The sequence below is a fragment of the Cnephaeus nilssonii genome (genome assembly GCF_951640355.1).
Source record: "Cnephaeus nilssonii genome assembly, chromosome: 5".
Classification (NCBI taxonomy): domain Eukaryota; kingdom Metazoa; phylum Chordata; class Mammalia; order Chiroptera; family Vespertilionidae; genus Cnephaeus; species Cnephaeus nilssonii.
Window position 1 is genome coordinate 45,261,103 of NC_137076.1, and position 13,838 is coordinate 45,274,940.

Here is a 13,838-nt window from a genome sequence, read left to right on the forward strand (position 1 = left end):
TGGGTATTTCATCTTCTACATCTACCTTTTTGTAGAATCTCCTAAGTTTTCACTTTGAATTGCAACTTAATTTTTCTCAAGTGCTGTCATCACAGTGATGGTAATAAAATCATATGTTTACTGAATTACAGGAAAATCAGTTTGGGGACTCCCAAGCCCTACAAGAATGTAAATAATTGAACAATATTATTAGATGTTAATTGGCTCTAAACGAGCAGAATTGGCAAGTCCCAGAGTTGTTCTGCCTTTGGTCTCTTTCCCTTCCTCGACCAATATGCAAATGCAGGGAAAGCCTGGGGCCTGGCACACAATAAATATTTGTGGAATAAGTGAATACGTGTGTGATATGCATGTGATAGAAAGAACTCCCTGATTGGAGGAAGGGAGAAATCCACTGTCTCATGTGAACCAATCAGGTGCAGACCTCTCAGCAAGTAGTATTATACTTCTGCAGGAATAATTCAGTTTGTGTTTTTTTAAAATATATTTTTATTGACTTCAGAGAAGAAGGGAGAAGGAGAGAGATAGAAACATCAATGCTGAGAGAGAATCATTAATCGGCTGTCTCCTGCACGCCCCACACTGGTGATCGAGCCGCAACCCAGGCATGTGTCAGGCTGATTCAGTTTTTTAAATACAGCTAATAATTTGTCACTTAGAAATACTTTTCTTTACAAGTGTAGCAAAGCATTTAGAATTGAAATTTAATTATTGCTTAGTCTTTTTTTTTTTTTAATCACAAGCCAGGAACAATAGTACAACTTTCGGGCATTTGTCTTTATGCCTTTGCAAATATTGTAATACAAAGGTGTCAAGATTTGCTAGCTCAACAGAAGGGAAATAGTTTGTTAGAAAGCAGAGAGTTGGAACAAAAAAATGCAATTTTTTATATTGCTTTGCAATTTATGCATAAATATGAATAACATATATTAAAATGCTGACAAAAGATTAAAACCTAAAATCTTGAGAAATTAAACTAATGATGATAGCTGTTTAAAAATTACCTAAGTGCTTACTACATGCTCAGTGTTAGGCTGATGAGGCAAAATGATCAGGCTTGATCCAGCCCTCAGAGAACTTATAATCTAGCTAAGAAAACTGTCCTACACACTGATCAGCTAGCCCAGAGCTGGGCAAGGCTGCCTTTCATTAAAAGAGAAATTCAAAGAAAGGTGTGATCGATGAGAATTAGTCGTGGAAAATGTGGGCCTTGTGCAGGACTTGGAGAGATCAATGAAGTCAACACACAGGTTTGAAAAATTAGAATTTGTAATTTAAAAAGTATAAGTCTACAATCAAATGCATGTGAAATGTGGGGATGGGACTTGGTTCAATTTCCCTGCTGTCTGTGTAAGAGAAATGGAATGTTAAGCAGATTTCCAATATCACTGCCAGTGTCCATTCGTCAGACCACTTCGACATGTGTAGTTTCATATGAAACATCTCACAGTTGTCCACCCTCTTCAAACACTGGCTATTGCTTGCAGCAGACGAAGAAATGAAAGCGATAAACATGGACCCATTAGCTGAACTCTCTTTAACCCACTTACTATTGCAGTGTCCACAAATTACAAAATGACATTATTTTGCTCCATCTGGTGCTAATTATTAGTGGGGAGAAATGCAACGACTTAACAATTACAGATCTTTTTCTAGTTTCTAATTTCTAGTTAATAAGAAAAGGGAGGGGATGAATTCTGTTATTTATTTATTTTCTCTCTTTTCCCTTCTCTCTTGGGGAGGAGGGCTTTCTAGATTGTCATCTTTTCTGAGTTATTTTCCTACGTTTTCTTCGGTAACCCCTTGTGGTTGCAGCCTACTTACTTCACACTTGTTTGTCACTTAAAAAGGCTAAAGTGGGGAGTCCTACTGTGCTCTCCATTTCTCGTTTTTCTTACAGCAGACTGCCTCCCACAGAGAGACGCTGTGAGCAGCAGCTGGGCCCCTGGAAGATGGAGGGGGTTAAATGCATTCCCTTTGAACCATCTGATTCCCTCCCATTGCTTCCCACAATGCATCTGCAATATCTTTACTTTTCTATTTCTACTAAAAAGCAAATCTCTGTCTTAAAAGAGCAGGAACATAAGCAAGCAGCGCCCTGGAAAGCCCTGTAGGAGCGTGGAGAGAGGAGCGCCTGGGTGCATAGAGTACAGGTTGGAGGAAGCAGGTGGAAAGAAGCTCCTTGTCTAAAATCTGTTTCTGGATGTTGCTCTCGGCAGTGCTCTATTAGTGGACAAACCATATGAAACATTGAGAAAGTAGTGTTGAATGAGAGAGGAAGATCTTGTGGAGGACTCCTTCTTCTTTCCAACAACACACTAATCTACTCCAGGGAAATAAATGAACAAAAATAGTGAACAATGATGTGTTCCTTCTGCATTGTCCTTTGTGCTGAGATCATTATTGACCCGGTTTAGAGATAAACATGTATCCAGAATGACTCTCTCGATAGCAGAATTATTGGTGAAACATCTAAATTGGTGCCTATAGATAGTACGATGAAGGAAAAGGCCTTAGACTGCAAACTTCTCAAGGAATTGTCAACCATTCAGCTCATTCACCCCTTCCCTCCACAAACGTTTTTTAGTGTACTCCACATTGGTGGCCCTTGGTGCCGTCTGCCTAGCCTTTGAAGCTGGAACCAGAAAGAAGGTGAGTCCCAGAAGTCCTGCTCCTCACCCCCAGCTGGAGCACCAAAATACCCAGCTTCACAAGAACAGCTCTGGCCACGGTATACCCAGCACTGAGCGGCGACCCCCACCAGGTCAGCAAAGTGATTCAGATGCTGGTACCAAGCAACACATCAAAGCAATGGGTCAAGGCCAAGTGGGGTTGTAAGATAAATGGCAACCTACAGGGATTAACTGGACCCAAATACGTCTCTTATGCCTCTAAGCCTCCAAATTCATTGATGCAAGTGAAAACTGGGCCTTTTTGTCACAGTGCTAAATACCTGGCCCAGAAATCAATGAAGCTGCCCAACCAGCATGGCTCAGTGGTTGAGTGTCAACCTATAAACCAAGAGGTCATGGTTTGATTCCCAGTCAGGCACATACCTGGGTTATAGTCTCCTATCTCCAGTGTAGGAGGCAGACGATCAATGATTTTCATTATTGATGTTTCTATCTCTCCTCCCTCTCCCTTCCTCTCTGAAACCAATAAAAATATATTTAAAAAAGAAAAAGAAATCAATGAAGCTGAAGAAGGAAGTATGGAATGCTCTGAAGGAGCTGCCCCATATCAATGAGGTGAGCCAACGTATCAGCAACAGTGGGCATGGGCTGCAACATCACCTGGTGTTGCACCCACCTTCTGAACATGGCAAAAATTTTTCCTTTACTTCACATCCGCCTTCCACATTGCACACAAATGTCTTTTGTGGCCCAGCCTACCCCAAAGCTATGCAGAGCAAAGCATTCTGGGAAATACAGTTCTAGCTTAGGTAAATTGATAACACAAACCCACCACATTTAGGTTGTGGCCACGAGTTCAGTGTAGCTAACATGTTATGGTGGTCCTCTTATTTGCACTTGACATGATTTATTTGACTCTAATATTAGGTAATACATATCAACTAATGATGGGAGCTAGACAAATACATGAACAGCTATCATTAAGCATGGCAAAAAAATAAAGTTAAAAACATAAAAAGGGAGAGATTTTATTTTTTTACCCCAAGCAAGTATAGTGGCCCAGAATGCTGGTCTTGCTCTCTTTGAAAAATTGGAGGCCATATTGAATTGCTGGAAAGATGTTGAGATAGATTCAGGGTCTTCTTCTTGGGTTTACAGTAGATGTGCTGATGCAACTGGCCTTTAGTCAAGGGGAACAGCAGTTCCAAGTCAGACAGAGGTAAACAGGCCAGTGATTGCCACCTGTCTATAACTGGGCAAGATTGCCTCAGAGTAGAGGTGGACATCTACCTGGCGATTCCTGTGGAATAGCCGGGACCTTTTCCTCTTTCTCTGATGGAGTGCGAAGGAGGACGTTGATGACATATACGTATATGAGGCAACTCTTGCCTGGTGTCCTGACATTATGAACACTTCCCATCCTGCTTTGTGCAGAACTCAGATGACAAATTCTATCTGCACCTTGACCCGGGGAGGCTGGCCTGGCAAGGGCAGCAACTAAGGGTCAGAGTTAGGGTGACCAACTCCTCCCAGTCTTCGCCCTGAAAGCTCAGTGTCCCGGGAAACTCCGTGTCCTCGGTAAACTGAGACAGTTGGTCTTCCTAAAAATGTGGGTGTGACTACAACACAAATTCTCAAGTGGGATAACAGGAGAAGCGAAAGCCAGAGAAGAGAGCAAAGTAAATGTACAAGGAGGCGACACTAGCCATCTGGCCTGCTGGATTTGCCGGGTCGGGGTTAGAGTGGGCACAGTAAACCAGCTCTGTACTGGGGCTGAATTTCAAAGCTCTGATCAAGATTCCCTAAATGTCTCCTTTGGTATCAGTTTTTTAAAAATGTAAACGAAGATCCACTAGGGTTTGTGATGATCTATGCACAGCTATTTTTGTGACAGTGGAAGAGAAGAGAATAGGGAGAGATTGGGAAGTGGGTTCAGGGGTTAAAGGTCTATATCAGTCCTTTGGTGAAGGGAGGAGATAGGAGATCCAAATACTTGTGATCCCTTTTGATGAATAGACTACAGGATGGCCATCACGGTAGACACTGTTGAAGCTGCCATAGGTAGGAGTCCCTTGCTCAAAATCTTATCTACTCCATTGTGTCTAGTTGAGATGTGAGAGAGTGAGTGCCGGCCAACTGAAGTAGCCCTGACCTTGGACCCTCTGCCCTGGGCCTGGCAGGGGTGTGGTGTCTTTCCCTTTCCATTTATCTGTGGCACTACCCTCTCCCACCTTCCGTGAACTCTGCTTTAAGAGATGGCCCCTTCTGTTCAATACGTAATTTGCCTTTGGGCACACTCTCAGCCCTCAAATGTATGTTTCAAAGTCAAAACCTTTTAAGCTAAGACACTGTCATCATGTCAGGTGATTCACAGTGGTGAGGTGAACACTCACATGGAGTTTCTGTCTGAGTTTGTTACATCATCACACAAAAATGGCTGCACAAACTCTCATCCAAATTTGGAGATAATGTTTGAGACAGCCCTCAGAGCCATGAACACTGTGACTGCAGCCAGATGAAAATGCTGTGGGCCAGGACGCCCCTGGTCCTCAAACCCCAAACCAGGAGTGCAGAGGCTTGCAGCCTTCCACGCTGGTTGTGAATGAGCTTCTCCTGGCCGCTGTCAGGGCTCAGAGCGCCCTGGGGGAGGAGCAGCAGGGAGTTGTTTATTTAACAATGATTAATGGGGTTCTTGACCTGTAGGTAGACTAATGTAAATAACTTCCTAGTGTATAGTCCTCACACAGAATAATCCGTACCTAGACAGTGTTTCCGCAGCACGCCCCTCCCTGGGAAGCAAAGGTGGAGTTATCACAGTATTGGGGATTTACTGCAAACTCTCATCTCAATATTTATCTTCTGAGTAATTATATGTCTCAGGTCAATGATAAGCAATCTTTTTTTTTTTTTTTTTTTGTATCTCTGAAGACAAGAGGCGTCGACATTCCTTAGGGCATTCCCACACGTCAAAGGGTGTGTGTGTGCGTGCATAGGCACATGCATACCGTGTGAAGGGTGGTGGTGGGGAAATGAGTGTGGCTCTAAGGTGTTCTAAGTGGCCACACAAGCCTCAGGAAAGGAAATGAATGAGATTTACCACGTCAGTTCCTAGTATTGTACAATAATAGGTTTGCTTTAAAAAAAAAATTCTTTATTTAGCCCACATGACTAGCATGTCTACTTTGTTCTGCTTCTGTTTTGTGAAAAGAGGGTGGTAATAGCTACTTAGCTTGTAAATTGGAGTTTGAAAGAGTCTGAAAAACCTCTAATAGAAAGAAATGTAGGAGGTATTATTTCCTTGCTATGAACAAAGAATTTGTTGGACGTGAGTGCTGTCAGCATTTATTCACTAATCTTCCTAAACTTCAGATAGCTTTGTTTGCATACGTTTTGACTACTTAGATTCCTAATTATCCTGTCATCATTGACATAATTCATTGGGATGAAATTTTTATTTCATTTTTATATAACCACTTACAGAATGATATAATGCACATGAATTTGAAGTATACAAATGTTTATATTCTTCTTTTTAAAATTGTGGGCTTCTAAATTACTTTTAAAATTCAGTGGCTGTGAGCTGAGACTTCTGATCTTCTAACTGGAGGCAAGTTAGACCTCACAGAGTAATAGGATTGGAGGGTGTGTGAGCTCCCAGGAGCAGAATGGGCAGTTCCTATTGCCCTGGGGCCTCCTATGTTCCCCTACTGGGTCACGTGGAATCCTGTGTCACTTTCTCTTGGTGTGCTTGTTTAACATGCAGGTTCTAGGGCCCCAGAAACTCCCAATTTTTGGGCATTCTGCATTCAAAAAAGTCTCCAGCCCTAGCCGGTTTGGCTCAGTGAATAGAGCGTTAGGGTCCTGGGTTCGATTCCTGTCAAGGGTGTATGTCCAGGTTTTAGGCTCAATACCCAGTAGGGGTTGTGCAGGAGGCAGCCAATCAATGATTCTCTCTCATCATTGATGTGTCTCTTTCTCTCTCCTGTCACTCTCCATAAGTGGTTCTTAAGCATATTAAATTTTGAGAATCAGTGCCCTAGATTTGGGATTGTGGTTAGCTAAGAGACCCCTTCAGGGAGATCTTAGTTTTATTGGCAGTAGAATGTGACCAAGAACCCCAAACTGGATTTGGCTCACATTTCATGGCTCACCGTGGATCTTTTTTCCTCGGTAGCCACCTCCCTCCCCCAATTATGCCCTGGTGAGTTTCCATCATTGTTTACTGAACTTGGGAGCTGCTGCATATTTACTCCAGCTGCTTAGGGTTCATGGCTCTGCCCTCTGGTGCTCCCACCTCCCTCCCCAAGGCAGGTCCCTTGGCAATGAGAATGAGGTTTAGGAATAAAGCAAATCTCCCTTCGCCTCTACCAGATTTCTTCAGGTGGTTCTAGGTCCTCGTCGGAGAAACTCCGTCCTCCTCAGACTCTGCTTGGAGAGGAGGTGGTAGGCCTCCGTGCGACATCAGAGCATGGTTACAGAGCAGGGGCAAGCAGTGTCCCTGTTTCTTCTCTTAAAATGACCGCCTCTCCTGCAATTCTGTAGTTTCCAGAAATTATTCCCTTTCTTTTAGAAACTGCTGCCCCACATAAATGATTTGACCAGATACGCGAGTTGCGGTCTATTCCTGTGACGTTATGCTTAGAGGTATGGATAACCTTCTATCTGCCTCAGACTTTTCCTGGAGCGTATTTCTCTTAAAGATGATACTTGTGGTCAAAGGGACCTTTTATTAAGCTCTGTGAAAGGTTCGCCCTTTTCTGAGATAAGTGCTGGCAATTGGGGTTAGCAAGACAGTGCCGCGTTTTATTTTTTATCACTTGTCGTGAGTGAAACAGACAAGGATCAGGCCCAGCAGGTGTCAAAGGTAAAGTGCTTCCTTGCTGGAGTTCAACACCTGCTTCCTCTCCTCTTACAGGAGACGGGGGACAGAAGGAGGAAACAAACACAAAATAAAGAGACAAATGTGATGTCTGTAGTGAAAGACTCCCCACAGGGGCACCCGATGCAGCTCTTTCTATTCTTCCTGACCATAGAATGGCATATCATTTCATCAACTGAGGTTACATGCATTCATGAGGTTTATAAGTAATATTCCAAAATCTGCCATTTCTACCATAATACCTTTTTCATGGAACTTTTTTCTTTAGTATTATTTAGGTCAGATTTATAGGAAAACCCAAAAGGCCAATAGTTAACAGGTAAAACAAATATATATCTTCGTGTGGGCTCTAATGATTAGAAACACCAGTGCTTCTGGGCCAATGACTTCATGGCCCGCCGTTTACTTATATTGCTAGTGTCAGATGATAATAGTTAACACATACATGGCGGCACTCACCACATGCCAGGTACTGTTCTAAGTATTCTGTGTACATTGACTCACTTGAAATTCCCAGAAACCCTATGAAGGGGGTATTATTGCTGTTGTACAAATGTTATAGCTGAGACACAGAGAGGAAACTATCTTGTCCAAGGTCACAGTAGTAAGTAGTGGAGCCAGATGAGTTTAGATCCTAGTTACTCAACGTGTGGTCCCTGGACCACAGCGTGGTAGAATTGCAGATTCCCAGGCTCCCAAGTCCAGACCAGCGGAACCAGCATCTGCATTTTAACAAGATTCCCCAGGTGATTAATATGCATATTGCAGTTTCAAAACTACTCGTTTAGATCATCTTATATTATTGCTCTCTGTACCCTTTAAAAGCTTGCTTAAAGCTTCAGACTTTGGGAATAAACTGTACTTGGTTGGTTTATTATGAAAAAATAGAATTTTAAGGGTGATTTTTGTGTTCTCTCCCAGCACCTCCCTCCTCCAGATAATGAGCTTCTCAAGGAAAAAATTAGTACAACTATTTAAGAAAAATAAAAGTTCAAAAAATGTTGTTAAATTCGTAGTCTATGCAGGCACCTTCATTTCATTAAATCATCATAGCAAACCTTATGGAATAGGTACTACTAGCCCCAAGTTACAGATGCGAAAACTGAGGTCAGAAAGGGTAAGAGGAAAAGCCAAAATTATGTCTTAAGTTTACCACCTTGGTTTCCTGAAATAGGATCTGCATGCTTGCTTCCGTTTCCTATAAGGTTGCACACTAAACAATCAACTAATCTTTGACAAAAGAATTAATTTTTTCAAGCATGGTTTCAATAGCAACATTTTTTTTTTTTGCTTAATACTGAATATTTCTTCCTGATCTGATTTAAAGAGGCTATATTAATGTAATCTATAAGGCATCAACTTTGGAAAGTTAAATCAAAATCCAGAAAGGCAAATAAGTCTTTCTTCCCATCTTAGTTTATATAATAAAGGCATTTATTATTCTAAACACACACACACACACACACACACACACACACACACAAAACAACACAGAAAAACTAGAGTATGAGACAAAGCTTGTCCTTAGAAGTTCTCTTGGTTTAGATGTTTTCAAAGCGGTAGCAGCAACTAATGATTTTTTCTTGCAAATCCCATTGGCGACGACTTAGATGACCAGCAGTTTAGGGAAGGATTGGCTTGGAACTGCTGTCCCTCAGGCAAATCACATTCTATGATTATAGAATAAAATGCAAATTAGCCAACCAAATGTTTCAGTGCCCTTAAAATGTGTAAGCTTTTGTCATAATTTCATTTTTAAAAATCTAAACTATTTGCTTCGTGAATTATAGTGGTAAGACTTACACTGAATTTGCAGTCAGGAATATTTTATTCTTTCTTCAAAAAGGAAACCACTGGCAGTTCAGTGTGAAGTCATTTTCTATTTTTAAAATAATTGAATTCGAGACATTACTATTAGTGTGGCAGTTTCACGGGGCAAAAAAATGAGATGAATAAATGGGTCTGAAACCCAGACTAATGGAGCAATGCTTTTCAAAATTACATACACATTTATGTAGTATTTCTCCTACCACTTATAGTTTCATTCATCATATTGCTTTCAGCCATGTCCTAGAGAGTATTTCCAATTCTAATACATTTCTAACAGAAATTGTGATCATTCCTTTATAAGGTAGAATTCTGCAATATTCCTGGTTTACATGAGCAGATTTTCTAGTAGATATAGGATGGCTGAGTAAATACATTCTTATTTTTATTTAGTCAGATACCTGGATGTAATACACATAAATACATCATATAAAAAGGGGGCAGGCAGAGGCTTACATCCTTCTGATCAAGGCTGTGTGATCCTGAGCAAGTCACTTAGCTCTCTGAACCTCAGCATTCCCAACCGAAAAATGATGGGTTAAATTAGATGATCTCTTATGGTGCCTTTTAAGTTGAATATCCCCTATTAATTATTCCATAAATCTCGTGGATTTGGACCAGAGTCACATTCCTAGGTATTTACCAGATTGATTTTGAAAACACAGCCACACAAAGTCAGCACACAAATGTTTATAGAGCTCTTTTTCAGAATTGCTAAAAACTGCAAGCTATCCAAACTTCCTTTCATAGGTGAATAGATAAACAAATTGTGGTACATCCAGACAATGAAACATTATTCAGTGATAAAAAGAAATGAAGCCACAAAAAGACATGCAGGAACATTAAATACATATTGGCAAGTGAAAGAAGCCAATCTGAAAAGGCTACATAGTATATGATTCCACCTCCACGACATTCAGGCAAAACTATAGAGACAGTGAAAAGATCAGTGGTGAGGACTTAAATAGATGCTTTTCGAAAGAGGACATACAGAAGGCCAAGAGACATATGAAAACTTGCTCAAAGTCACTAATCATCTGAGAGATGCAAATCAAAACAACAATGAGATACCATCTCACACCTGTCAGAATGGCTATCATCAACAAATGACAAGTGCTGGCAAGGATGCGGAGAAAAAGGAACCCTCGTGTACTGCTGGTGGGAATGCAGACTGGTGCAGCCACTGTGGAGAACAGTATGGAGTTTCCTCAAAAAATTAAAAATGAACTCCCATTTGACCCAGTGATCCCACTTCTAGGACTATATCCCAAGAAACTAGAAACACCAATCAGAAAGGATATATGCACCCCTATGTTCATAGCAGCACAATTTACAATAGCTAAGATTTGGAAATAGCCTAAGTGCCCATCAGCAGATGAGTGGATTAAAAAACAGTGGTGCCCTAACCGGTTTGGCTCAGTGGATAGAGTGTCAGCCTGCGGACTCAAGGGTCCCAGGTTCGATTCCGGTCAAGGGCATGTACCTTGGTTGTGGGCACATCCCCAGTAGGGAGTGTGCAGGAGGCAGCTGATCGATGTTTCTCTCTCATCGATGTTTCTAACTCTCTATCCCTCTCCCTTCCTCTCTGTAAAAAATCAATAAAATATATTTTAAAAAACACACAACGGTGGTACATCTACACAATCTCATTTAGGAGATTCCAGGAAAAAATTCAGTCTGTGACAAGAGAATCTAACTGTATTAAACAGCCTCACTGAAAGTGGGGAGAGGGGGAGGCGGGGAGAGGAGGTGACCTAAGTAACTTTGGAAATGAATAGAACCTGTATATTTTAAGCAAAGGGAACTGCAAGGAAGCACATTACTCCAGTTGATAAAGTTCTTTTTGTTTTGTTTGTTTGCTTGCTTGCTGGTCATGGAGTACAGGTTCACAATTCTGATACTTGTATACATGTACATGTAAACAAGTCAGTCAATGGCAAATAGCTGGGGCCAGATTTCTGATGACTGGAGTGGGAGTAGACACATAAGCAAGGGGATGTGCTTATAAAATATGCTCATTATTTAAACCTATAAAGGAAATAAGGTGAATTTTAGTTTCTTTCTTACAGACTTAGCACAACTAGTAGATTCTATTTAATTACATCTTATTCTAATTCTACACACATACACCACCCAAATCATTTTGAACAAGTTAAAGGAACAAAATGAAAGCCAACAATTTTAGTAGGTCAAATGCACACCCTGCTCAAAGTTTTGTCAAGCAGATATGTCAAATTTATGAAAGTACGTGAAGCTTAAATCAATAATAATTAAAATTTGATCAAGGTATACTTTTTATTAGCATCAAAGTAGTTCCTCTTACACAAAACAAACTTTATGGTATAAAATTTGTGAAAGCTTAGCTATAGTGAGAACTGGGATGCTACAGATCCATTTATGGAAGCACGGTGTTGATGCCCAGGCTGAGTGTGCACAATAAGAGTAGCAATATCATACAAAATAAATATATATAGAATGATTATGTCATTCTTTTTTATTTATTGGTTGATGAGAGAGAGAGGGGAGGAGAGAGAGAAACATCAGTTTGTTGTTCCACTTATTTATGCATTTATTGGTTGATTCTTATATGTGCCCTGACGGGGAATCAAACCCACAACCTTGGCATATCAATGACACTCTAACCCATTGAGCTACCTGATCAGGGCCAATTCTTGTATCCATTATGTGAGTATCATATATGAGCATCACATAGGTGAGGGATAAAGAAAGTTTAGATCTCCTTGTGAAAGCATACAGAAAATCTCTTTACCTGTAAAAATCATGCGTTTTCCCACTGTGGCAGAGATGGGCTCTCGATACGCAATAGACATTATGGCCACGGCCTGAACTGTGCCGCTGGATTTGGTTCCTCGGCTTCCTCAGACCAGTTTATCTGCACCAGCAAGACTCAAAGACTCTGTGGTCTTTACTCTTCCTGTCTATGGCCTCAACAGACTGGTTGCTAAGGACTCTTTATGACAGAGAGAGGGTGTTCCTTCCAACAGAGTTCAGTATTCCAACCTCTAAGAACGGACAGATGCAGTGGTAGCATTCCCAGGAATTGCATCCAATAATGTAGTATTTTCCTTATCTATCAATATCAAGTCAGAACAGACCTGCTCAGATACTAGATCTAGAACAGGCTTGTCACAGATGGCCTGGCAGGGTCAATCAACATTGCCCAAAGAATGTTCTGCAGAGGGGTGTTTTTGCAAAAAAAAAAAAAAAAAAAGCAAGCAAAAACCTCAAACCATGGTTAACTGCATTTGGAAAACTTGGAGTAGACAAAAATTTTTTTATGTTGACATTATTGCAGATGTCCCCCTACTTCTCCCCTTTGCCCATCTTCACCCGCCCCTGCCTCCCCTTCCTTTGGTCTTCACCAAACTATCCTATATAATAAAAGCCTAATATGCTAAGTGTCCTGTCGTCCGGTTGGCCATTCAATCAATCAAAGTGTAATATGCTAATGATATGCTAAGGCCACTCAACCACTTGCTATGATGTGCACTGACCACCAGGGGGCAGACAGTTGACTGGTCAACCAGTCACTATGATGTGCACTGACCACCAGGGGGAAGACAGTTGACTGGTCAACCAGTCACTATGATGTGCACTGACCACCAGGGGGAAGACACTCTGACTGGCAGGTGAGCTTGCTGCTGGGGTCCAGCTGATCAGGACTGAACGAGACCGGCTGGACATGCCCTGGAGCACTCCCAACGGTCCCTCCCTGGCTGGCCAACCTCCCACGTCCCTCCCTGGCCTCAATAGTGTATTGATTGGTTCCCTCGGCCTGGCCTGCACCCTCTCATAATCTGGGACCCCTCAGGGGATGTCAGAGAACAGGTTTCGGCTCAATCCCGCAGGCCAGGCAGAGGGACCTCACTGGTGCATGAATTCGTGCACTGGGCCTCTAGTTGTATATATATTTCTTTCCAATCTTAAATTCTAATACTTCCTTAAACACAATCTGTGCCCTGGTCATAAGCAATCTATTTATGGTCCCCATAATATGGGAAACTCTTTCATTCTTCTGAGCCTTTACACATGCCATTGGTTCTTCCTATAACTTTGTATGCAAATACTTCTTGTCCTCCGAGCCAGAGCCCACACCTCCTCTTCTAGGAAGATGCCTGCAGGCATAGCTAAGCATTTTTCTCCTTCACGCCCCTTTAATTTCTATGGTATATTGTGTATACCTATCTTTCTAACTCTTGCCACTTTGTTTTGTCTATTTTGTCTGCCTTCCCACTAGAATCTAATTTCCAGGAGTTTATGGAAAAAGCATTTTTATCCATACTTTAATTTTCAGAGACTGCTATGCAATAGATATTTAATAAATTTTTGTGAAATTAATGAATGAACAGCTAATTCCAGCCTGCCCAGAAATACACTGAGTGGCCAGATTATTACGATCTATGAACGCATAATAATCTGGCCACTCAGTGTACTTCTCTTGAGTACCTCATTTATTTGATATCAAAGATGCTATAAAT

At 41.4% G+C, this 13,838-nt stretch overlaps 1 protein-coding gene across 1 annotated transcript in view; it reads right to left on the minus strand.

The window, feature by feature from the left end:
- Positions 1–12,170, minus strand: part of SPMIP2 (sperm microtubule inner protein 2) — a gene marked incomplete at both ends in the record, with an annotated part of 67,506 nt that extends 55,336 nt beyond the window's left edge. Inside the window, one exon of the mRNA XM_079770247.1 lies at positions 12,110–12,170. Within this exon, the coding sequence (XP_079626373.1) occupies positions 12,110–12,170 (61 nt within the window). The remainder of the gene's footprint in view (positions 1–12,109) is intronic.
- Positions 12,171–13,838: the final 1,668 nt, after the last annotated feature.